The sequence below is a fragment of the Bombus impatiens genome, unplaced genomic scaffold, assembly GCF_000188095.3.
Source record: "Bombus impatiens unplaced genomic scaffold, BIMP_2.2 scf_0080, whole genome shotgun sequence".
Taxonomy (NCBI): domain Eukaryota; kingdom Metazoa; phylum Arthropoda; class Insecta; order Hymenoptera; family Apidae; genus Bombus; species Bombus impatiens.
Genome location: NT_176499.1, coordinates 1,152,089 through 1,177,837, shown reverse-complemented (window position 1 = coordinate 1,177,837; position 25,749 = coordinate 1,152,089). Strand labels below are relative to the sequence as shown.

General features: G+C 28.9%; 5 protein-coding genes across 10 annotated transcripts; 4 read left to right on the top strand and 1 right to left on the bottom strand.

Annotated features, from left to right (window-relative positions):
* Positions 1 to 240: 240 nt before the first annotated feature.
* Positions 241 to 2,283, top strand: LOC100740367 (leucine carboxyl methyltransferase 1). The gene is made up of 4 exons (XM_003485758.4): positions 241 to 608; positions 1,215 to 1,398; positions 1,470 to 1,821; positions 1,912 to 2,283. Exons 1-4 carry the CDS (start codon positions 399 to 401, stop codon positions 2,114 to 2,116), a joined length of 951 nt encoding a protein of 316 aa, XP_003485806.1. The 5' UTR covers positions 241 to 398; the 3' UTR covers positions 2,117 to 2,283.
* Positions 2,284 to 4,398: 2,115 nt separating this feature from the next.
* On the bottom strand, positions 4,399 to 7,954 carry LOC100747671 (very long-chain specific acyl-CoA dehydrogenase, mitochondrial). Its single transcript, XM_003485818.4, has 8 exons — positions 7,627 to 7,954; positions 6,778 to 6,982; positions 6,484 to 6,702; positions 5,976 to 6,404; positions 5,637 to 5,900; positions 5,208 to 5,564; positions 4,922 to 5,137; positions 4,399 to 4,805 (listed from the first exon to the last, which is right to left on the bottom strand). Exons 1-8 carry the CDS (start codon positions 7,695 to 7,697, stop codon positions 4,677 to 4,679), a joined length of 1,890 nt encoding a protein of 629 aa, XP_003485866.2. The 5' UTR covers positions 7,698 to 7,954; the 3' UTR covers positions 4,399 to 4,676.
* Positions 7,955 to 8,255: 301 nt separating this feature from the next.
* Positions 8,256 to 9,911, top strand: LOC105682113 (solute carrier family 25 member 51). The gene is made up of 3 exons (XM_012394357.3): positions 8,256 to 8,583; positions 8,717 to 8,976; positions 9,060 to 9,911. Exons 2-3 carry the CDS (start codon positions 8,830 to 8,832, stop codon positions 9,771 to 9,773), a joined length of 861 nt encoding a protein of 286 aa, XP_012249780.1. The 5' UTR covers positions 8,256 to 8,583; positions 8,717 to 8,829; the 3' UTR covers positions 9,774 to 9,911.
* Positions 9,912 to 10,596: 685 nt separating this feature from the next.
* LOC100740247 (gamma-1-syntrophin) lies at positions 10,597 to 16,750 on the top strand. 2 transcript variants are annotated; one of them, XM_012394345.3, is made up of 10 exons: positions 10,597 to 11,054; positions 11,780 to 11,884; positions 11,961 to 12,159; positions 12,473 to 12,598; positions 12,682 to 12,843; positions 12,916 to 13,100; positions 13,179 to 13,337; positions 13,401 to 13,625; positions 13,702 to 13,905; positions 13,963 to 16,750. In XM_012394345.3, exons 1-10 carry the CDS (start codon positions 10,992 to 10,994, stop codon positions 14,068 to 14,070), a joined length of 1,536 nt encoding a protein of 511 aa, XP_012249768.1. In that variant the 5' UTR covers positions 10,597 to 10,991; the 3' UTR covers positions 14,071 to 16,750. The 2 variants fall into 2 exon arrangements, with proteins under 2 accessions (XP_012249768.1, XP_012249769.1); XM_012394346.3 differs by having other exon boundaries at positions 10,598 to 11,054; positions 11,964 to 12,159.
* An 861-nt stretch (positions 16,751 to 17,611) lies between these two features.
* Positions 17,612 to 25,362, top strand: LOC100740127 (cAMP-dependent protein kinase type I regulatory subunit). 5 transcript variants are annotated; one of them, XM_012394310.3, is made up of 6 exons: positions 17,701 to 17,865; positions 22,515 to 22,671; positions 23,024 to 23,333; positions 23,429 to 23,695; positions 23,773 to 23,976; positions 24,103 to 25,362. In XM_012394310.3, the coding sequence occupies exons 2-6, from the start codon at positions 22,660 to 22,662 to the stop codon at positions 24,273 to 24,275; spliced, it is 966 nt and encodes a 321-aa protein (XP_012249733.1). In that variant the 5' UTR covers positions 17,701 to 17,865; positions 22,515 to 22,659; the 3' UTR covers positions 24,276 to 25,362. The 5 variants fall into 5 exon arrangements, with proteins under 5 accessions (XP_003485804.1, XP_012249733.1, XP_012249735.1 ...); XM_012394311.3 differs by lacking the exon at positions 17,701 to 17,865 and adding an exon at positions 19,677 to 20,152 and having other exon boundaries at positions 22,611 to 22,671; XM_012394309.3 differs by lacking the exon at positions 17,701 to 17,865 and adding an exon at positions 19,677 to 20,152.
* Positions 25,363 to 25,749: the final 387 nt, after the last annotated feature.

Below are 25,749 nucleotides of genomic sequence, written 5' to 3'. Positions count from 1 at the left end.
ATTGATTTCGTTTTTTGTACAAAATATTTTCAGGAAACATGTGGAAATTGTATTGATTAATTTAGCTCATGTATAATTAACGGTATTAATGGATATTGTAAATAAAATAAGTCATACACAATAGTAAGCTATAATGAGATACATTAATATTTTCTACACATATGTACAATATCTATTAAGGTATAAGTTGATGGTTAGGGGATACCCCTACTGTCAGATAACCCGCACAGCAGGCGCAAGCTTGCGCCGCAAGTAGATGCGAATCTACGGCAATCTCTACACAGTCTTAAGCAGTATGGTCGCTTGTGCAGTTTTCTATGAGTGACAAGTAACGGTTTCTCATAAAGAAAACGTCGAATAATGATTTATCATAACTGAAGTGAACCAAAATTGGTGTAATGATCAAAGATATGGCTGATGATGAGGCCATACAGGCCACTAATGACGATGCAAGTGAGTGTAAAAGATATGCGGTTCAACTTGGTTACTGGTCCGATCCATTTATTAACTTTTTCGTAAAACAACCTGGTCGGAAAGCTCCGGAAATCAATCGTGGTTATTACGCAAGAGTAAAGGGGATTGAAGTGTTCGTTGACAAATTCCTTAAGGTATTTAATTCCGCTTTCTTTGAATTTCACTATTGCAATTTCAAAATTCGCATAACCTAGAACATAATAGAAACAATCCGGGATACAGCTGATTTGAGTAGCAAAGGACATACAATGCCGGAAACCTTGACCTGGCCGAGGCCCTGTCCTAATTTCCAAAGTTCTCCTTTTACCATGAAACATTAAAATAGGTTAATCTAGTGCAGACAACGCATCTTTTTCTATAAAAATAACGAACAATTGAAAATTGTGTTTATAATTATTAAACGATCTTCCGTCTCTTTTTAGTTAATAAAAGATAGAAATACTTTTATTTTTCTTCTTTAACTACTATAATTAATTAGAATCGTAGGCAATCTATGTATATGCAGCTATGTACACAATCATTATAATCGTTTATTAACTTTTATAATCATTAATTTACGCGGAATAAAGAATGTGAATATCATGATAGGATGAATATTTTAGTTTCATTATTTATATATATATAATAATATATATCTCAATTTTATATTATAAAATAAACATAAATTATTAATATAAATGTATACACCTAAATAAGTTTACCTATAACACACAGATAACATTAATTTATGACAAATGTAGCTATCTGGTGAAAAGGGGCAAGTTATAAACTTGGGTGCTGGATTTGATACTCTCTATTGGAGACTTAAAGAAGCAGGAAAGTGTCCAGCAAATTTTATCGAACTTGATTTTCCTAACATTACTGCTCGAAAATGTTATCACATCAAAAAACATAAACAATTAATCGATATGTTAAATACAGAAGGTAGAGTATATTTAATTCTGTAATTTTTGTCTTTATATATAGATTCTTTTTAGTTAGAGTTCACTTTGCAGATGGAGAAATTAGGTTTTCAACAACAGATCTACATGCTGCCAATTATCACTTGGTGGGAATAGATCTGCGACACATATCTGAACTTGTTAATAAGTTAACACAAGCAGAAGTTAATTTTAATCTTCCAACCATGTTCCTTGCAGAATGTGTCTTAGTATATATAGACACAAGTGCAGTTTCTGCATTATTAAAATGGCTTGCTGGAAAGTTTCCAAATAGTATTTTTGTTAATTACGAGCAAGTGAACATGAAGGATAAATTTGGTCAAGTTATGTTGTCCAATCTACGTAGTCGTGGATGTTTGTTGGCAGGTGTAGAAGATTGTGAATCTTTGGAAACTCAACAAAGACGGTACTCTAATTTTGTTATATTTCCTTTGTGTATTACCTTAAAAGTAATAACCATTTTATCAAAAATACAACTTAAAAATGTACATTTCAGCTTTACAATAAACAGTTGGGAAGGCTCTAATGCATGGACAATGGTAGAGGTCTATGATTCACTGCCTCTAGATGACCGTAGTCGAATCGAACATATAGAAATGTTGGATGAGCGAGAACTTTTAGTTCAGTTATTGCAGCATTATTGTATCTCAGTTGCTTGGAATGGACAAATATTTAAAAACTTGTCTATAGCACAGGGTTAGCTTTTCTAACTCTTCTAAGTTACTCCAGGTAGTGATACTGTGTCATTAAAAATCTATAAGCTTGTAAGTACATATGTGGTAACTAATGATACAAAATCATTGATTTTTAAGTTAATAAGTTTTGATCTTAAATTTTTAATATAGAATAATACATAGCTTGATTTATAGTAGTGTATTTTTTTTATTATGTATAGATATCTCTTTCATATATATTTGAAGTATTATAAAAAACAATTTATATAAAGTTATATAAAATTGATGATTTATTCAAATAATTAATTTTATCATGTTAAATTTAAAACAAATATATTCTACTTCTATTGTGATTTGTGTGCTATAAATATCGTGAAAATAATATTAAAATGGTATTAATGAAAGATTAAAGCCCTTTCATATCTTTTTGAGCAGCTAAATATAAGATAGCATAAAAAATATAAAACTAATTTTCAGTCATGTGATGTTTATTTTATTGCTATGAATTCCATGTATTTCCTGTAAAATTAGTATTTTAATTAGAGCTAATCTCAATCATTAACAAACTTTATTTCCCTATCATTTACTACTTTGTACTTGGAAGTTCTTATAATTATATTTATAAATTTCATATTAAAAAGAATCATAATTACAGATAATATTTTATATTATTAATTAGTTCACTACATATGCAGTTTCTTATGAAGGTAATTTATGTGGAGTAACAACATGCAACGAAAGAAGGATTTTACTTAAACATAAAATAATAGAACAGCACATGTTTTGGAAAGTAATTTTTGAGTATATTGTTTTACAAATGCCCTAATTTAAACGATAATTTACATGTACAGAAAGAATTAATTAAAATACAATTCCTATTCACATTTATAAAATATTATCACTTAGGATATTAAGATATAACACATTTTTGTGTATTAAAAAATATATACAGAAAATTGTATTTCCATTGTTATTATTTTCGTAGAAACATGATAGATAGACGGATCATAAAGTCGTAAAAATATTTCTCAGGAAACAAATTATCAATACATTAATTAGACAATATTTGAGTCAGTTTTATTCCAATGAATTCAAGTTGACTCATTACATTGTCGACAACTTAATAAAATACAAACAATGTTATTTTCTTATAAAGGAATATCAGGGTTGTGATATAAAAACTAAAAGTAATGTGGAAGAGTGGAGAATTTATCAGATGATAATGGTATTAAAAAATTATTATATTGATCATAAAATCGTTCTTCGTTTATACACTTTAATATATTGATTCTTATTTGACTTTATTAGTGCTTCTTTTTATTTGTGATAGTATATTTACTAATATTCTTATAAAGGCTTATTAGACCATAAGGTATAGTACATAGGGGAAACACACAAATACATATATTAACAGATTGTGAGTTTGTGTTATAGAATTCATATGTTTTTAAAGATAAGATTGCATACCTGGAGTAACACAAACACTAAGAAATAATCTAATATTCTATTTTTCTGAAAAGTTATGGATCACAGTTGTATCTGTCAGTAATGATAAATTCTTTCCAATTTCATGTTCTAAACATTCAATAATAAAATCATACCTCATCATAATAGTTTCATACCACTTTATTTGCGTTTGAATGGCATTTATTATACATGTTAAATATTTTAAATAGCTTAAAGTTTGAGACTCAAATTGGTTTATCACTAATTATCATGAATTGGAGAAAAACACTGCCAATGTATAGTTGAAATGCAATACATTTATTATCAAGTTCTAAAAAGTTGTAAACTTTTAGATGCTGGAAGAACAAGTATTAAATATTATTTCATTACTGATTTTTATACAGTCAAAAACGTTGAATATATATGTAATTAATGATAGTTTCCGTTTTGTAAATTCTAAAGAAAAAATTGATAATTTGAATCTCAAACTTAAGTGTAATACTTCTTATAATACGAAATACACAAATTTTGTTTTTGCATGTACTTCACCTAACGATTAATGTTATTAATGTCTTATATGGATGCTGTAAAAGTTAAATCATACAATGGCTATATTCTCTATGTGCTTCCATATTATAGACAGATAAAGAAATGATCAGAAAGTATATTCTTACCTTTGTGTAATGTTGTGATATTGTTAAATTGTGCATTTATATTACGATTAAAAGAAGATAATCAGGAGTTAATGTTAATTATAAATTAAAATACTATGGTACTTTTTTTTTATATTTAATATCGCATTTAATGAAAACGTAAATAGGAGGAATGTTATCAAACATTTTTAAATGTATGATACAGAAAAATTCTACTTGCATTTAATTTATTATAAAAAAAACCTCCACACACAAACTTATTGTACATTACTCTATTTCTTAAGCATTCAATTCACTATTTTGTGAGATTTAATGAAAAATAAACAGCATCTTCTTTCATGTGTATATTCTTTATAACAGTTTATTTACAATATCTCTTTTGTGTAAAAATATCAAAAAAATTTCAGTATTGTTACAGATTTAATATTTCTAATATTATATAAGTCGTTAATTATTGTACGTTAATTATTCAATGTCTGAACGTATCATTAAAAACATAATGGGTTTAGTTGAACACATCCACCGGCATCACACATGTTCTTTGAAATTTTGGTTAAATTAGTAAATACATTTAATTGTTTATCAAATTTCAAATTAGAATTCGCACGACGGGATGCCTATAATATAATAGTTAATTTAATAACAATAAAGTATAAAATATAAATAAGATATATATATATAAAATAATATGAAAATAAAAATTGAGTATATATCAATAAGATTATATGCTTACCACAGAACACCAAGTTTCTGCCATAAGAAGTTCATGCTCCATACTTGGAAGTTTTTTGTTTGCAGATGTAGTTGCTCTGCTTAATACAATAGCCATAGTGTATATATCAAATGCTGCTTGAGCTAATCTGTTAAGAACAAATTGTTGCTCCACAATATTATTTGGTCCATATCTGACAATGGCACTTTCTATACTTTGACCAAAAGTTTCTATGCTCTGCAAAAATCAATCAATATCAATTAAATATTAATATATTTATGTCAAAGTACTATGAATTAATATAAACCTTAGCACACAATGCAGCACTTTTGTCTAAATTAGGATGAACTAAGTGCATAAGATTACGCGTTGATGACAACCCAATTGTTCGCATAGCTCTTTTGCTTAGTTCTTCAAAGATCAATCCCAAATTGATGGTAGGAATTTTAAATGCTGACATTATTTGTCGCAAATGTATGCCTGCAGATTGAAGCCCAGAAAGTACAACAAAAATACGGAGGACATCATTGGTTCCTTCAAAAATTCTAAAGACACGTAAATCTCGCAGAACTCGTTCGAGACCAGTATCTTTCATATATCCCATTCCACCGAGTATTTGAATAGCTTCGTCACAAACCCACCATGCAGCTTCCGATGCAAAACACTGAAACAATTATTTTGAACTAAAAAAATAAACAAATTACTAAATTTTATTTTTTTTGTACTAGAATCTCACTTTAGAAATTGCAGCTTCCAAATAATAATCCTGACTTCCATTATCCATGTTTCCCGCAATTGAATATGCAAGACTCTCAGCTACATAGTGTAACATCGCCATATGGCCTAATTTTTCCTGTATACCTCCGTAATAATCTATCGTGTGTCCAAATTGTACTCGTTGTGTTGCATGTTCCACTGCTTTTTTGATACAATAACGCATAGTTCCGGAAAGAGCAGCAGCCATACCAAATCGACCATTATTTAAAACATTCATTGCAACCTGATAAAATACAAAGTGTTTAATAAATATTGTTTAAACAATTCGTAAAAAAATTTTATTAAAATCTACTTATACCGAGAAACCTTGTCCTTCGCTCCTTATAACATTCTCTGCTGGTATTTTAACGTTTTCAAAATTTATTTCTGCTGTATTACTACATTTAATACCCATCTTTTTTTCTGGTGGCCCGCTTGTTACCCCACCAAAGGATTTTTCAACAATAAATGCTGTAACTTTATCCTTAGTTTCACCAGTTTTTGGATCTTTCATAGGGACTTGTGCAAAAACTGTCATTATTTCTGCTAAACCACCATTTGATATCCAAATTTTATTGCCATTTAAGACATAATGTGAGCCATCTGTTGACTTTATTGCACGAGAACGAATTGAGCCAGCATCTGAACCACTGCTTGGTTCTGTGAGGCAAAATGCTGCATAATCTCCACTGCAAACTCTTGGAAGATATTTTTCTTTTTGTTCTGGGGTACCATATAAAAGTATAGCCTATATGGATTAAATTAAATTATTTAAATTATTATTTTTATATGGGATATCATAAATAAATAAATAAATAAATATATACCTTGAACCCTATACTTTGATGTGCACCTAACACAATACTAATACCTAAGTCGTGATATCCACATATTTCAACACATCTACTATATTGCGTATTAGTTAATCCTAGTCCACCATATTTCTGAGGAACTTGGAGACTAAATACTCCAAGCTCCCACATTGTCTGTAAAATTTTTCCATCTATCGATGCATTTTCATCATTCTTCATTGGATCATTTACTTTCTAAAAGAATAAAAATTTAAATTAAATTGCTAAATTTCTGAGAGGTTTCTCACATTTTTGTTAGAACCTTGTTACCTCAAAAAATTTTTCTATGGGATCTATTATTAATTTTAATGTGTCAAGTTGTTCTTCATTCAAAACATCTGGAAATGGAAATGTTTGAGTAGTCTCTAATTGACCAAGGAAAATATTCTTAACAAAAGATTGAGATTTTGAATCTATATTTTTTTCCTGCTTTTCTTCGGGTGCATTTTTTACAGCAGCTTGTGTTGCAAAACATCTAAAATACGTCATATTAGATAAGTAAATATCAAATAATTTATTACTTAGATTAAATTTTAAATTAAGGATTCAATTACATAATTTTTTTGTCACTTTTATATCACAGATAGATATATATATATACATATTATTAACTTTTTTTATATATAATGTATTGATAATATTTATTGCATTTTTAAAAATTATTTATATAAATATATTATAGTTGCATATAATAATGAAATTGATGATTATTGATTGAATTTGTCTGTTATTCATCAAATTGTATGAATAACAACTGTTTTTAATTTTTATGTATCTAAGTATCATCTTATCAAGTCAAAATATACATTCCGTTTACATATATATATATCATATTTATCCAAAGTCCAACTAGTTAACATATTTTACATAAATATAAATAGTTGAAATACAAATTTATAAATTCATATATAATAACTTAATAATAATTTAATTAACATACACAAAATAATTTTTGCCAATTATTTTAGAAAGTGTCAGAAAATGTGAAATATATAGAATGTGCAGAGCAGTCTGCTATTTTCTGACAGATAATTGTTGGATACTTTTATATGACACATACCTTTAACAATAGCATAAAAATGCTAATGTATTATTATATTTCGAAGAAGAACAATTTACCTGGCATTCGAGTTAATAATTTTAATAAAATTTGAGGGTTTTAGTCCAATATAATTTGTAATTCGGAGCATTTTCAAAATTCACGTTAATACACAAATTTTACGAAATATTTATTTCCAATATAATAAAATGAACTTAGAAATTATTTTTACACCCTAAAATAAAATTTAAGACAAAACAGAAAAGAAGTAATCAACTTTTATGAAATTAGGACAAAGTTTAATTCTATGCTACTACCATTACGAAAAATTGAACTCATGTACAATATAAGAAATGGATCTTGTATACATGTGGATACGACACACACACATACACATAGATATATTTACATGTTTTTATGTTCAGAAATCTTAATATCTATAATCGATCAATAATAGAATAATATTAAACAATTTTGCTTACATGTTAATTAATATCAATTAGAAATATCTAAACAGATGTTTTACATGATTCATATTTTTATTTTAATATTTTATTAAGAAAAATTAATTTTTGTTAATTTAATATTTTGTCACATTTCCATTGCAAATTGCAATAGAAATTCCCCTACTCTTTCTCTCTCTCTCTCTCTCTCTCGCCTTCTCTCTCCCTCTCGCCTTCTCTCTCTCTCTCCCTTTCTACGGTCATGTTTTACAAATAAATAAAAATGTAATTCATATTCTGTGAATAACATTTTTCCGATTATGTGTATCAAGAAATGTATTTTGAAATTTGATATTTTGTAACTTTGATTGGTTCACATATGTATATAACTAATTGGTGTCGTATCTGGTTATGCAAAGAAAAAGAAAATTAAAGATTAAAATCTTGACATAAGCCGACGTTTGAATAATCAGTACTGTTCATAGTACTTAAGAAAGAAATGCGAGTTGGAAATTTGGTGAACCAAAAAGCATATTTATGTCGGATTTATAGTACATATAAAGCGACATGGGCTGAATATGAATTGCATAAAATGTGAGTTATATATTTACAAAATTGTACATATATTGAGCGTATAAATGTTACAGGGTGTATAAAAATTACATAATATGAATAATAATGAAATGTTTTACATATTGAAATCATATTATTTACCTACTAATTACAGGTAAACGATTTATTTAATTCGGACGATGTAAGGAGGAAATGGTGTAAAAGATATAATTATGATTGGTTGCTACTAAATTATAGTCTGAACAAATTATTACGCAAAGTATTAATATGAGTAACATCGCTTCACAAAATGTCTCACTAAGATCATTATTAACACTTAATAATAATGATTGTAAAGAATTTGTTTGTGGATGGGGTGCTGCAGTAATTAATGTATCTATTACTTTTCCTATTAATAAGATTATATTTAGACAGGTATGTGTAAAATAAATTATTTTGTAATATTTTAAACATCAGAATATACATATTAAATAAATAAATTTCTGTTATTGTAACAGATTTTGGAAGATGTTCCAGCCAATACTGCGTTTCGTCAGATATCTAAAGAGGGAATAAGATTATTATACCGTGGGATCTTACCACCCCTTTGTCAGAAAACTCTTTCGGTTAGTGTAATGTTTAGTATGTATGAAGGTTGTAAAGAACGTTTGTGCACATTAACAAATAATGATATATTAAGTAGAATAATAGCAGCGCATTTTGCTGGTACTGTTGAGGCTATACTTATGCCCCTTGAAAGAGTACAAACATTGCTCCAGGATTGGCGGTATCATGATAAATTTAAAAATACTTCGCATGCATTTAAATATTTATTAAAAAATTATGGTATATCAGAATGTTATCGTGGATTAGTACCAATTATATATAGAAATAGTTGTTCCAATTTCGTGTTCTTTATTCTCAAAGAACAATCAAAAACATACATTGGTGAACAAGAGTCATTATTTACAAGTTTTATTAATGGTGCTTTAATTGGTGGTTTCACAAGTACTGTATTTTATCCTATAAATGTAATAAAAATACATATGCAGTCAAAAATAGGTGGTAATTTTGAGAAATTTATGACAGTTATTCGTGAAGTATATGTCGCAAGAGATAGAAGAGTAATATCATTTTACAAAGGTGTACATTTAAATTGTATGCGATCATTTATAAGTTGGGGAGTTATAAATGCATCTTATGATTTTCTAAAAACAATCATGTTTTCATAATAAATTTATGTGAAAAGTATTTAAATTTATTTAAAGAGGAATGCTTATATGTTGTTTCATGCGTAATTTCGCAGATAGTGTTTTTTGATTAAGTCTATTAATTGCACATTTTTTCTTACAATAAAGCATTGTGCAGGAGAAATAAAATTTTTGCTATTGTTATAAAAATGTGAAATAATTTTTTATTTTAACAGATGAAAGCAAATTATAATTAATAAACTAATCATATAAAGTAACTTGTATAAAGAAAATATAAGTTATAAAGGAAATTGTGTAGATTAATTTTATTATTCATTGTTAATAAAAAGTGAACGCTCTTCTGTTTAATTATGCGTTCATAAATAAAACCCCAATGGCACAATAAACGGCGAAGAAATTTGCATTGTATATATTCTTTAGATATTTTTTGATATAACTGTGTATTATTCTACTGTTAGAATACTTATACCTTAATAAAAATCTTATATTTTCTATGCTGCATGTGTAATGCACTTTTTATTTCGAATTCCTAAAGAATGGAATTCAATGTATTTTATTGTACAATTATGATTAATAAATAATATAGCAAATTTCGATAATGTGCAGTGATTAGAAAACATAATATTACTTATCTGCATTTGAATATCATTCTTATCGCTATCCTATGTCAATACATTTTTTATATATCACATATGTTAAAATTTTATCACTGAATTTATCAAATCATATATAAATAACTAATATAACGAAATATAAATAATATACTAAAATATTCTGTTTTCGTATTTCCCGCGATTTGAAACAAACGAGGTACCATCGATGCGCGTTGCAGTGTATAAATCGATGCGCCTCAGCCGCGGGCTTTTAGCTACTTTTAGCCCACTCCAATTTTTCTGCGTCCCGGTTAACGGGGTTTTTACTTCACCGAACGTTTTAAAACGTCACGATGGTATGGTTTGAAAAATCACGATTTTCGATAAATTTGTCACATTTTAAAATATCGTGAGTTCTTGATTACATATCTTCTGCGAGTACTTTGGTGAATTTTTTTTGATAAGAACAATAAGAATATGATCTTGGCTTTTCATTGTTCGAGTAGTACTTGCAATTGTGTCGAACGATTCGTCTAAAGCTATGTTACTTGTTATATCAACAATTTACGAAACTTTGTTAACCCCGGAAATTTGTGTTTGGCAATACGGGGACTTGTATGTATGAGCTGCATAATTATATTAAATAATGAGAATCAACGCAACGAAAATGAGTACTCCGATCGAGGAGAAGATTGATCAGAAGCTGAAGGTAAGCAATTAATATACTTAGTTATTTTAAACATAATTTAGTGTTTTTCTGATAATTTTTTAAAATCCAAACATTGTTAATGTGAAAGAGGATATTGCAGTACATACTTATTCCACAGTCAAATTTTATCGTTAATTTTTGGATTATTATTATTTTAAAATAACGAAATATAAATATGAAATAGATGAATCATAAAAAAATTGTAATTTTTCAGAAATTTTAGGAATTATTTATGTTATAAATGTAATAGTATAATATTAAAAAATTATATTGTTCCATATTCTTTTTTATTTCAACTGTATAGTCATTTGAATATCAAGATATATAAAAAAGTTTGGTACTATAAGTTAAAAATAAACAATTGTAAATTTTTGGGAATATCTATATAATAGAATGCATATTTACAAAGTAATTGAATGATACAGTTAATTAATTAATATATAGGGATACTTGTAATTCAAATGGAAACTGGGATTGATTTTCTAAATTTATCAATGATGAGTTTAATATTTTATTATACTCCTATAATATATATAACTGCTTATAATGGATTTTTATGTATATATCATTTGTACATATGAAATATATGATTTGAAGGATTTGTATATAAAAATTTAATTAAATGTATACAACTCTTTAATATATATTTATATAATTCAAGATAATTATTTCATTTAATGTTCATTCAAATAAATCAGATTTCAATATTTATTTTCTTTGAAAAGGTGAGGACAGGGATGGTGAGTGTTAGTGATGGAAAAAGTAAGTCAGTACCAATGCGTTTACATCTGTCTATGGAAGTTTTAAAGCTCCAAAGGGAAGATTTAGAGGTAAAGTTTAATATCATCATATTATGTCATTACTATCTTATTTGTATGATTTATAAAAAGTAATACTGATTTTCAGCAGACAGCAAATCATAATAAACCACCATTAGATGCTAAAGAGAGAATGGTGCAAATCACTAGACAAAAGGTTGGAGGATTAGGATTAAGCATAAAGGGAGGAGCAGAGCATAAACTTCCTGTACTCATATCTAGAATTTATAAAGGTCAGGCAGCTGATGAATGTGGTCAACTATTTGTAGGAGATGCAATTATTAAAGGTAAGTTCAGTAATCATTAAATATAAATTATTAAATAATTTTTAAATATTTTTTTATCATAATTAATGGATGTAAATGATATGAACTTTGATATTTCTTTATGAAAAGATATTTCATCAATAAGAATTGTATTTCTGTATATAGGTAGTCCTGAATGCTTATTCTATTTGTGTCAGACCTGTCAATATTGGTTTCTTCCTTTGAAATATTGTTCCATGTTAGCTATTCACCTATATTGTTACAAAGTAAAACCCACATTTAAAATATCAGTGGAAATTATATCATTTAAAGTTATAATTTTATTTTTTTATAGTAAATGGAGAATATATAACTGCATGTAATCATGATGATGCTGTTAACATTTTGAGAAATGCAGGTGATATAGTAGTTTTGACAGTAAAACATTATCGTGCAGCAAAGCCATTTTTACAAAAAAATGGTAAATATGATTTATTCAATTCTATGATATAAACTATTTTCTTTTGCATTTCACTGTATTATTTGCATTAATATAATTTTTAGAAAAAGAAGAGAAATTAGATAATGTTGCAAATGGAGGTTCAGAAGATGAATGGTTATCACCTAACAGACAAAGTGGTAGTCCTAGATGTGGTCATAGTAGACAAAGTTCAAATGCATCAGCCACTTCAATGCAATATAAGAAATGGATAGATGTTATAACAGGTTGAAATAATGTTTTATGATATGTTTCTTCTTTATTTATTTAAGGGAGCTAATAATCTTTTGTAATTCCAGTTCCATTAATGATGGCTTATGTGACAAGATACATCTTTGGAACAGATAAGTTAAGAAGAAATGCGTTCGAAGTAAGAGGATTAAATGGTGCACGTACTGGTGTAATACACTGTGATGATAGTGCTATTCTGAGTCAATGGTTAAAGTATATAACTGATAATATTACAGGATTAACACATTTACAGGTGAAAAACATAATATTCCAAGTTCATTTATTTATAATTTCCATATACTTGTTTATAATTTACATAATTATTTTTCAGATGAAATTATATAATCGTAATTTTGGAGTCGGTGAACGTATAGAATACATGGGCTGGGTTAATGAAGCAGTAAGCAATAGTAATCAGCCATGGCAGAGTTATAGACCGAGATTTTTAGCACTGAAAGGACCCGATTTGTTATTATTTGAAACGCCCCCTGTAAGTATTAATAAAGTATTAACAGTGTATATTGTACAACTAAATACTATGATTTATTTCTAGTGTAATATAGGAGATTGGTCACGATGTGCATTAACTTTTAAAGTATATCAAACAATGTTTCGTGTAATGCGAGAGTCCGAAAATGTAGATGAAAGACAGCACTGCTTTTTAGCACAAAGTCCGGGTAAACCTCCACGATATCTAAGCGTTGAAACTAGACAAGAACTCTTAAGAGTTGAGGCAGCATGGCATACTGCAGTGTGTTCAGCTGTTACACATTTGAAAGTTAGTAATAAGCTTTTATGTATTTCGTTAGATATTATTTATAGAATTTTCTATTATAATATATTTTCTCTTATAGAGTAAAACCTTTCCTGTTACTTTTAATGGAAGGAGCGCAGGATTAACCTTAGAATGGACTCAAGGTTTTACACTTTCTTATGAAGATATTGGAGAGACTGTATGGCGTTATAAATTTTCACAATTAAGAGGATCTAGCGACGATGGAAAAAGTAGACTGAAGTTACATTTTCAAGAGTTGGATAGTATCGCTATTGAGACAAAGGTATTTATTTGTTATAAGTAAAAATAATTTATTTCCTCATGTTCTTTTTCTTTGTAGGAATTGGAATGTTCTCAGTTGCAGAATTTATTGTTCTGTATGCATGCATTCTTAACTGCGAAGGTTGCTGCAGTTGATCCAACATTTTTAACATCAACAACTCCGTAAGAATCGAAGTAAGTATTATTGCCAAATAAATCACAGAGGAAAATAGATCACTATTCAACATTCATATATTTGCATAAACATACAGAAATATTCTAGTTAATAAATTAGATCAAAGATATGTCAAGTACTAGTCAATTTTTGAGAAAGATATTTATCATTTTTGAAAAAATTATATAAATGTTTTACTTTACTGCCTCTAGTTTTATTTGTATGGAATATTGGTGAACTTCTATAGTTAGCAATATTAATTTCCTCGAGTTATTTTATTTATATATATTATGTATTTTATGTTATTTTATGTATACGTGTTATTATGTACCTTGCTATTAATTAAGCACTGCTATTTATTTTTTATACTTCATAGATTAGGTCGATTATAAAATACAGATATTGTTGTTTTACTTTTAGGAATGTTTTATATGACATTGTTTTAATATAGCAGTCATATTTTGCATTTATTACGAAAAAAATGTCAGAATTTAAAAAAAAACTCGCGCTCGTTCATGATTTTTAAGTTCCAGTGATAAGGCAATCTCTCTTGAGCAATAAGTTGTACATTCAAATTTCCTTTCATGTATATCGGGTGCCTTAAAAACCATGAACAAGATGTAATTAATAAGTTTAAAAAGTTGATAAGTTAAGCATCGAAGTTGAATAGTTCTCTAGAACAGCAAATCTTATGCATTTAATACCAACAAGTATGTATTACATTAGAAAATTTCATTTTATGTTAAAAACCGATATTTAAGATTACATTAGTCTGATATTAATTTCAAATCAGTATTATTCGAGCGAAATCATTAAAATCATGGTGTAATAATCTGATAGCAATAAGTAGTAACAATAGACCATGGTGGCCATCTATTAAAAAATTTTATTTATAAATATATAAATGATGGAGGATAGATTACGAATTGTAGAAGCTTATCATTGAATGAGCTTTGTAAGTAATTAAATTGCTAATTATCTCTTTTTAAATTTTAGCAGTGCATTTTTATATGGATCTTGATTTGTGCATACAACATTAATTTAAAAAAGATAGTTTCAATATTTTAAGCTTCGTTTGTTGAATATTTTTTATTTTTTCTACATGAGAATTCTATTGTATGAAAGTTTCTTATTACATCGCAAAACTTCATTTTCCTTCATCACATTTAAAAGCTATAATGTTACCAAGTACATTAAAGTAACTTTTGGAACAAGTATCACACCTTGTGCAATTAATCTATCAATTTACAAATCTATTTAGAGCAATAAATGTATAATGAATGAAGAAACAAAACAAATGCTGTTTAGATTACAAACTGCACTTTGTATTAACCATGATACACGATTTTTATAGTTAAGATATTATGAGAATTTTATCATAACCGTCTCAAAAAACTAATAAAACTATGTGTGCTTACAACTATATGTATAAGTATATTCTATTTAACAATTAGTTATTCGACTTTCTTAGTTAATTTACTATTTTAAAAAAGACATATTTTTAGCACCTACATAGAAATGGATTTTAATAATAAGAAAGTTGTTGAAAATTTCATTTTTATTGCACATTTTAAAGGTCTCCAGTTACTTGTAGAAAGTGCCTATATTAATATATATAATACAATAGCAATTATACAAAAGAGCATTATTATTTAAAATTAATCTTGTTTATTTTATTCTTATTATATTATCAGAGCGTTACCATGGTCAGAATTTTAGATACTATAGTGGTTTATCATTAAAAGGCACTCTAGAAAGATCACATTATTATATTCAAGTGTTTCATAATGTGTTTTGTAATTTGGAGTTTTTTTATCTTTTATGCTATGTTATGTTTTTCATGTTCATTTAAGAAACGACCATATGCATATAATATTGAACAATAATACAATTTAGGGATTAAGTAAAACTTAATGCTGAATTTAATTACAGAAGCATTGCGGTGAATTTTGATAATTTTTAATGCTGTTAGAGAAAGAGACGAAATAGTCCAAAGAAACGAGAATACAGGGAAGTATTGTTTGTAGGCAATCACTTGTTAGACTCGCAATTTAATAAAAGTGTAATATCTGAAAAAAACAGAAAAGTATTTCCAATACGAGTCAATGCATCCTTAAAACAATTGTAATTATTCCTAAGCAACTGTAATTACTAAGTGCAGAATATGTTGCAATATTCTATGATACTCCTGTTTTTTTATTGTACACATGCATCGCGTGCATTCTATAGTTAAATTTAGATTATTATTAAAAAAAAAACTGCACAACTAGATTAAATAGATGAAATAAGCAAGACATGAAATTAAACTGCGAGAGTTAAGCATAATGTATTTATTTGTTATGAATCATTGTTTTAAAAACTACATTTTCAAATGAGATCATTGGAGAATCCCCCATGTGAAAATTTGTAATTTTTTAAAGATCATAATAAGTATTTATTTATGTATAAATGTATAGAGTATGTTAAATATATGCGATGTTGTAAATTTTAAGTTGAAATAACACAAGATCTGTATCATAATTTTTTTAAATTATTTATTACAATAAAGTATTGTATTGTATTTAATGAGCTTGCACAATATTATAATATTTTAGAGGATTCTACAATGCATTGGCATTTGCATAAGTATTTGAAATCATTCTGTGCTAGACACAAATATCAGTGTATATAGAGAAACATGGCCATACATTTTCTAAATGATAAGACTTCAGTTTGAAACTGTTAATTCTGAAATCCCATTTCTCCTCAGTTTTCATTAAATGCCAGAAAAAATCTTTTTCAAAATGATATCATTGATATGGGATTACAGAAATATAACTGCTAAGAGCAGAAAAAACATTCTTATCTTATATTTTAAAATATAGTTTATATGTTATAATGTCTATCCACCTATTGACAATATGTTTTAAAATATATTATTGTTAGAAGTTAAAAATATAAATTTGAAATATTTTCTAAATTCCTATCACCCAATCATACTACATGCTGTTAATTACAGTTTGCTTTTTAAATATTCAAATAAGTTTTTTTCAGAATTTTTATTCCAATCAAATTTAATAATGTCGAATTTCTACTTTTTTGTACAATCAAGTTTCATTAACTATTTTTTTATATTTAACTTTTAGACTATATGCTTTACTCATGTGAGATTGAAAATTTTTTGTATCAAATTTCAACAAAAGATCAATTTATTTATTTCTAAGTTTTACATATATTAATTAGGTAGTGATCGTATTTATTTAAATCTTATTCCAAACGATTACAGACATATTTTTATCAGAACAAGAATGAAACAACAGAAAATGTATCTTTAATTTTCGGATGTATCTGAAATATCAGCAGTCATAGTTATTTCTTGTACTTTTGTATTTTTCAAGGGGAACCAATAAATTCGAATTCATATTTAGCGGCAGTCATTCTTTATTGAATTAAAACCCCGAAAAAACATTGTCTACTATGTCTGGTCTACTATGCATCGTACAATGAATAATATAGATAAATAACCATGTGAAAGATATTTTAAAATTCTTTATATAAAAAAGATTGAATTATCAAATGAAAACTGATATATTCGCAATATTTATGTCAAGAACGGAATTGTTGAATAGGTATTTGCTATAAAGTGTCAACTTGTGCATCAATATGGCGGCGAATCTCGAGGAGGAGCAAAGTTTAAGAGAGTGCGAGGAATACGTACAGAGACACAATATTCAACAAGTTTTAAAAGACTGTATAGTGCAGCTGTGTGTGGGGCGTCCTGAAAATCCCATATCATTCTTGAGAGAATACTTTCAAAAACTGGAACGGGTACGTATTGAATCATGTTCTGCTAAAATAACCTCAGATTCATTATTCTTTACTGGTTTCATCACTACTAATAAACTACTGATCTTGTTCACTAGTTTTTTTTATGTATTTTCTTTTATTGTTCAGATAGCTATTCATATTGTGATTATACAAAGCTGAAAAAAAATATCAATTAAAATGCTAAGCTGCATGTGTGCAGTAAGGATCTGTCAAAGGACAGATAAGAGAATAAATGGATCTGTACAAGGACAGATAAGACAAAATAATATCTACACAAATCAATATTAATTACTTGATTTTATTAATACAGAATTGCCAATGTTAATGGCACTTTCATAAATAGAGTCTGTAGTATTATCAAAAAGTTATCTTGATCAATACAAATAGAATGGTACGCACATAGCATATACATAACTCTTCAAATGTCACTTTATATTCTAGGAGATTTACAAATAACATTTGCTGGGATATTGTTCTATATAATTAGTCATTAGAACAATTAATATCAGTATTTTAAAAAATAAAAGAATTATGTTCAATTAATGAATCTATTCATTACGTAATGCAAATCCATTTTATATAATAGGTATTTAGTCGTTACATATTTGGAAACAATATTATAATCATTAAATTTCTTTTCTTATGCCATTTAATCATTAGCACTTGCATTTAATTTTACATACTTGTTGATTTTCTATATTAATTTATCTATTTTTCTAAAATACTGTATTCTAACATCAATGTTTTTTGGAAAAAGATTCTATGTTGAATGCACACATAATTTTTAACATTGTAATAAATGCCGGAGACTGTGAAGTATTTTTAATTAAACAAGCAACCGTTCAAAAGTTTGCCGTTACGTATGACTTAAAATATGATATAAAATTCGAATCGTTTATCGTTCGCGATCATAATACTTAATTTTGAGATTTACGTAAAAAATATTATATAAACATCTCCTTTTTAAGCCTTAACTGCTGTGATGTGATTTAGATCGCTAGTAAATAGCGATAAATAATCAGCGAAGGAAGGGCTCTACAAACGACTGACCTTGTATTATAAGGGTATCAAAGGTAGTTAGTGAGAAGTAAAACGCTCTGATAGGAAAATGAAAGACGTATATATAGTATGTTTGTCAATGATTTGATTCACATCAGACTAATAAGTTAATTTGAATTACATACTTGGCGCCAAATGTATTTATTTAAACGCGTCCACTTCGCTAGTTTCTTTCGGTGGGGGATACTAGCCAGTGGTGGGGATAGCGTTCAATATTACCAGTCATAAGAACCTTAATTCCGTTACTTTTGTCAACAATTATTTCTAGCATTTGTACGGTTGATATTATCATTTTCTTTAGTTTGTCTTTTCATTTGCAATAAAAAACGGAATGTCTTTACGCAGCCGTATCTTACATAGCAGTCCTGAATAATACACATATCTTTCCTTGGAGTTCTACAGCATTATCCTTGACATTAAGATTTTCGTATCTCCGTAAACAACGGCAGGACATTTAGCTGAGTTCCCTCCTTTTACTGCGTCGCAGCAGCGCTACATAGCAGAAAATGATCGATAACGTTTTCCATTTCTGAGTGAATTACGCGATCATTAAACAAATATGTACATCCACCGTGGAAATATGAGTCACAAAATAAGATGCTCGTCATCGGTTCCTATCCCCGCGGATGTATACACGTATCGAAAGAGACGAGGTATGTGCAATTGTAGGGGCTGCTCTAAATATAGCACATGCTCGAAATATAACGAAGCGCGCAACCTTAGCCAACAACGATGAAAGCGGTGTAACGCGTTGTCCTAGAAAATGTGCGAAGCGCGCTACGACAATGCGTTTTAAACAGGCAACGCCGGAAGTATTGTTGTTGTTATCCATTGAATCCTCATCTGTCAATGAGTTACCCATATCAATCTGATTCTGAATCAACGAAAATTCGACGCACATCATATGGTATATCTACCATCTGGCACGCGGCGTCGACTTTATATCAACTACAACGAAAGATCGTGTCGCATTAATCGAATTTGGCGAGACCTTAGAAAATTCCGAAGCGGCGCGCGGTAGACGTGGTAGCGCGCGATCAGCAACGATTGTGGCCGTGATTTGTGCATTACTCTCTTTCGCTTGCCAACCACTAAGAGAAACTTTACTTTTGTGATACAATTATTTGGCTGTGAGACGACGAGTGTTAAAGAATATACGCGTAATCGGGTAAAAATTACGTGTGCACGTGTATTGAATATCAAGTAATATCGACAAATAATGTACGAGGTACGGTCGCGAATATCCGATCTTTTACAAGATTTATGCGTAGTGATGAATTCTGAAACACTTCGAATCGCATCAAATATGCACATATGTACACTTCGAATCATTTACCGCGTATGATTCGATACTTCAACTTTTAAAAGTGTTGGTAAATCTTGAATCGTGAGTCTTGATAGATCTTGAGTCCTTAAAGTTCGGATATGCCTTGAGAGTTTTGATAGGCATTGAAGAACTGCAAAGACTGGAAATTTTCGCGAGTATTCGATGTTTTATATCTTCGATAAATTATATTTACAATTTCTTATATTATATTTTATTTATAATATTTAAAATTTATGAAATATTATATAAGATATCGAATGTTCAGTAAGTTCCCAAAATTTATTGAAACTTTGAAGAGTCTGATCTAATGGAATTCTAGCGTATCACGATTCGAAACTTACCAAAATTTGTATCAGTTTTAAGCATCGAATTATATTCGAAGTGGTTCTAATTTTTATAGTATAGAAAACTTCAAATTGCTTCAAAAATGAGATTCAAATATCCATCATTATTCATGCGTGCATTTTATGCGTTCTAATATCTCTCCATATAACTTCTTGATTCTTGAATGTATTATTTACTGAGCTAGAGGCAATCTAAAGTTTATGCTTCGGATATTCACTGAAGTTAAATCGCTTTGCTATAATGATTATTAAGAGTCTTTACTGCGCACAATGGAATTGACTGATATAATATTTTGCAATTTCTATTATGTAATTATTGCAAAGAAATAAATGTGAGATATCCATGGAATTTCATCACAGCTTATTAAAAATAATCGGATGGCATATTTGTGAACCTTTTTTCTTTATAATATAACACACGTGATATTTTATTGTTCGAACGTCAAATGGATGCCATTCCAGCACGTGCTAGGATCACTGACCAACTAATCTTCATTATTTTATTGTTCTTTCGTGTGCGATAATACACTGTTAATTTGGAATTCATGTACATTCATAAAGGAGTATTTTAAATATAACATGTACACTCGCACACACACACATACACACACGTGCGCGCTATTTCTTTCTTTAGAATATTTGTCTTATTTTTAATTGCATTTTATATTAAATCTTTTTATTAATAACAGTTTTGTTTGTTTAAGCTATAACATTTTATATTAACTATTTTTTATTAGAAAAATTTTGTTCGTTTAATGTAACTTATGATCAATAAAAAATAAAATATAGTGAAATAAATGAATGTGCAAATAGATGCTATTATGAATTAATGTTGACGAATTTGATATGATATGATATTATATGAATATAATAGAGGCGATTGATATAAAGAAAAAGGAATAATAATATAATAAATCATACTTCATCTTTGAAGAAAAAAATATCTTATAACCAATTAGAACAATAATTTCGCTAATAATATTTATTTGGTATAAGTTGGCATTTTTTTATTGCAAAGACGTAATCATTCTAAATATTATGATTTAACGAACTAAACTAAGTATTGCGAAAAGACGAATGATTCTCAATTTATTTTTCTGTTTCTAGTCAATTTTGATATTCAAAAAATCTTTCTTCTTAATTGCTATTAAATTTTAATAAAACATATGTATAACGGTGAAATTAATACGACTCTAAACAGTATAAAAATCGTATGGTGTCGGCAATTGGTACAATGTTTTCGTCTTATATTGCGCATTTACGAGGAGGCACTCATCTGCAAAAACATCAAGTGACCTATGGCATTATTTGTTTACCTTTTTATCGATGTTCGTCGTCCATAGGCGGTATAATAATATTTTATCCAAAGGCTTATATAATTTTACAATAATCGGTTTACTTTTGGTAGATAGGGAGCGATACCTAAGTACAGACGTATTCAATTATGGGAATTTGTAATCTTCTCTATTTCTTACAGAATTCATTTTAAAAAGTACCAAGTGTTGGCTTCTTTATCTCTCTGATATATCCCGTTGCCCTTTGTCATTGTAATGAAATAATTTTTGGATCGATAGATTTGATGTTGTTTATCATTACAAAGACATGTAAATGATAAAAATAAAATACATTATTAATCATTTGCCACATAAGGTGTTTGTATTAACTACAGAAAGAGTGAAAAAAAGAAGAACCTTGTTGACATATGAAAGTAGTTGCTGTGGAAAAAATGACTTTACATAACATTTGCTGTGATCCAGCCAGTACAAGTTACCCATGTTTTTAACATATACATACATATATACCTAGGAAATTAAGAGTACATGATTTCATTAAAGGAAGGGCACAGTAACGTGTGTTGCGCATGTCTAAGCAAAATTGACTTATAAAAGCGGCTTGTTTTTCTTACGTGACTCTTTCAGGGTTGTGTCGTTCGTTTTGGAATAAATAAATAACGCAAGCGAAAACAAGTTTTTTTTTGTTGGTTTTAAAAAAGAGCATCGATCGATTGCATATAGGATCGAAGATAGTAATTGCAAAACACCTAGGAGATCATCAGCTTTCGACATGGTGCAACAGGCAAGTAGAGCAAAATACGTGAATAGTGTTGAATCTTATGATCGATAATGTTCTTTAATTACCCGTAAATGTAAACAAATAAAATAGGTACAAAAATGAAACCATCGCTTGATCGAGTAATCAAGTATTTTCACCTTCTCTGAATATCACTCAAGAGTAAATTTATATTACATTTCTTTTTTCCCCTGTTGGATCGAGTTTCGAGAATCACCAAGCTCAAAAGATGGTTTCTCCGGTAACCTAATTCCTGTTAGCAAAAGCCTAGATACATAGGTTGCGTAACGTTTGTTGAACGTAATGTCATTGGTTATCATCTCGATGAAATTGATCGACTTTCGCTTTTTGATTTCAGGAGCAGGCTCACGATGCTAAGCAACAGATTGCGACCAGTCCAGAGGATACTGAGGACATACCTGCTGGACAGCAAGGTCCTCAAGTTCCGAGGCGAAGAGGAGGCATCTCCGCGGAGCCGGTCTCTGAAGAAGATGCGACAAGTTATGTTAAAAAAGTTGTGCCCAAGGATTACAAAACAATGGCTGCCTTGAGTAAAGCCATCGCAAAAAATGTCCTCTTCGCTCATCTCGACGAGAACGAACGTTCTGATATATTTGACGCCATGTTTCCTGTCACGTTTTTGCCCGGAGAGGCAATTATTCGTCAAGGTACTAAAAATAGTATTAGGTTTAATTATCAGTCGCCGAGAAAATCGTTAAGCGAAACTAGCTTACGTCGAATATTTTTTGTTATACATTAATAGGCGACGAAGGTGACAACTTTTATGTAATCGATCAAGGAGAGGTCGAAATCTTTGTCAATGGTGAACTAGCCACGACCATAGGAGAAGGTGGAAGTTTCGGTGAACTTGCGTTGATATATGGGACTCCACGTGCTGCGACTGTTCGAGCAAAGACCGATGTTAAATTATGGGGTATCGATAGAGATTCATATCGCAGAATTCTCATGGGCTCTACAATAAGGAAACGAAAGATGTATGAGGAGTTCCTTTCCAGAGTTTCAATTTTGGGTAACTAACGTTTCATGTTTCATAAGAACGTGCCAAAATCACTGATTCTTATTGTATAAAATTCCTATTATTTTTAGAATCTTTGGATAAGTGGGAACGGCTCACAGTAGCCGATGCTTTAGAACCGGTGGCATTTGACGATGGTGAGACAATAGTTCGGCAGGGTGAACCGGGTGAAGATTTTTACATAATCGTCGAAGGCACAGCTGTTGTTTTACAGCAACGTTCAGAGGGTGAAGAATTAGCGGAAGTCGGTCGTTTAGGACCATCTGATTATTTCGGTACGTTCTCGTTCTTTCGAATGATCATTAATAGTTATGCAATTTAATGATAATAGAGTAGAGAGAAAAGTAGAGAGATGAGTAAAAAAAGAATTGTCTCAACAACAATGTTCTATTTATTTATAGGTGAAATTGCATTGCTATTGGACAGGCCGAGAGCAGCGACTGTCGTGGCGCGAGGCCCTTTAAAATGTGTGAAACTCGACCGAGCAAGATTCGAGCGAGTTTTAGGTCCGTGCGCGGATATTTTGAAACGCAACATCACTCAGTATAACAGTTTCGTGTCCCTATCCGTATAAATTGTCGTACCAGTGACATTATCAGCCATCCTGGTTTCTTTTCATGAAAGTACGTTTCAATATTAACATTTTTTATTTGAGTAATAGCGTAAGTAATAACCGTACTGTTTCGGCTAACGATACTTGTGTTAAGAATTATATATGTTGAATTATGCACGACTGTCTGTTAAAATTGTATGATGTGGCATGAAAACAACTTGATATCATTTTATACAATGTTGTATTTTTTGAGTCTAAATTTTAATAGATTTGGAATTGAAGATCTAAAGTATTTTATTCTCTTTATAAATCAATAAGATAGTTGTATTATTATTAGATAGTTAAATAAATATAGCTCGAGCAATTCTTTTAAAACTTTGTGCGTAGTGTTATTTTTTTGTCATTGTATTTGTTACATAAGTAATTTTTATGCTCATTTTATCAATCTATGCAATTAACACATGCTTCTGCAACGACATATATAATTCTTAAAACACAAACTAAATAATTAGAAATGTCGTGATACATCAAGTTATTACGCACTTTGTAATTCGCAATGCTGCGATATAGAGGTCGAATTTTAGCCACTTTTACACGAACATATTTTCCGAGAATGTACGAAATCCGTGAAAACATTTGAAAAAAATCGATAAATCTATGCTCCATTTCACAAAATTTTTCGACGATGTTTGATGGAATGAATAAAACAAAATGTTGTTTTCGTTATTGAATTTTCGGTTTCAATTTCCATTGCGATACTGTTTTTATTTATTTTGTCGGACTTAAAATGAATTTAATAGTTTTTACGATATGTGAGATAGCTAGGATTATTATATGCATTTCACGACGTGGTTAATTTATACACATGCTTGTGTATGATTTGAAAAAAATATATATATCTATATAAAAAAACATTTAATTTAAATATTTGTGTAACAATGAATTAAAAAACTAAAACTTAGCTGTAACATCGCACAATTTTATTGGCGACTTGTGCACAAAAACCGAACCGATTGAAAAAACTTCACATTAAATAACTGCATTGGTTGCTCATACTATATTGCATTGTAAACGGATATTGTAATCAATAAAAAGAACATGTTTTAATTGTCAGGAAACTAACTTATAAAACTATATTTTATATGCAATTTCCGTATTTACAATGTAACAAATAATTGCAACAAATCTGTATTTTTTCTAATGAAATATTTACTTTGGCGTTTATATAATTTTCTCTGAGCATTTCCGTTCTTGTATCACATAATAAAAGTTTTACTTTTCCGTGTAATTGAAATAAATTTTATATATATTATTTCATTTTTATGGTGAAATAAACATTACGTTATTGTGATAAATATAATTGCGATATAAATTGCGTGATAGCACGCAATATTGATATAACTTCATTGTCTCTGTGTAGAAATTTAATAAATACACAGAGAACAGTTACACCAAAGAGATCTTACTTTTTAGTCATCAGATAAATCCTTTTGAG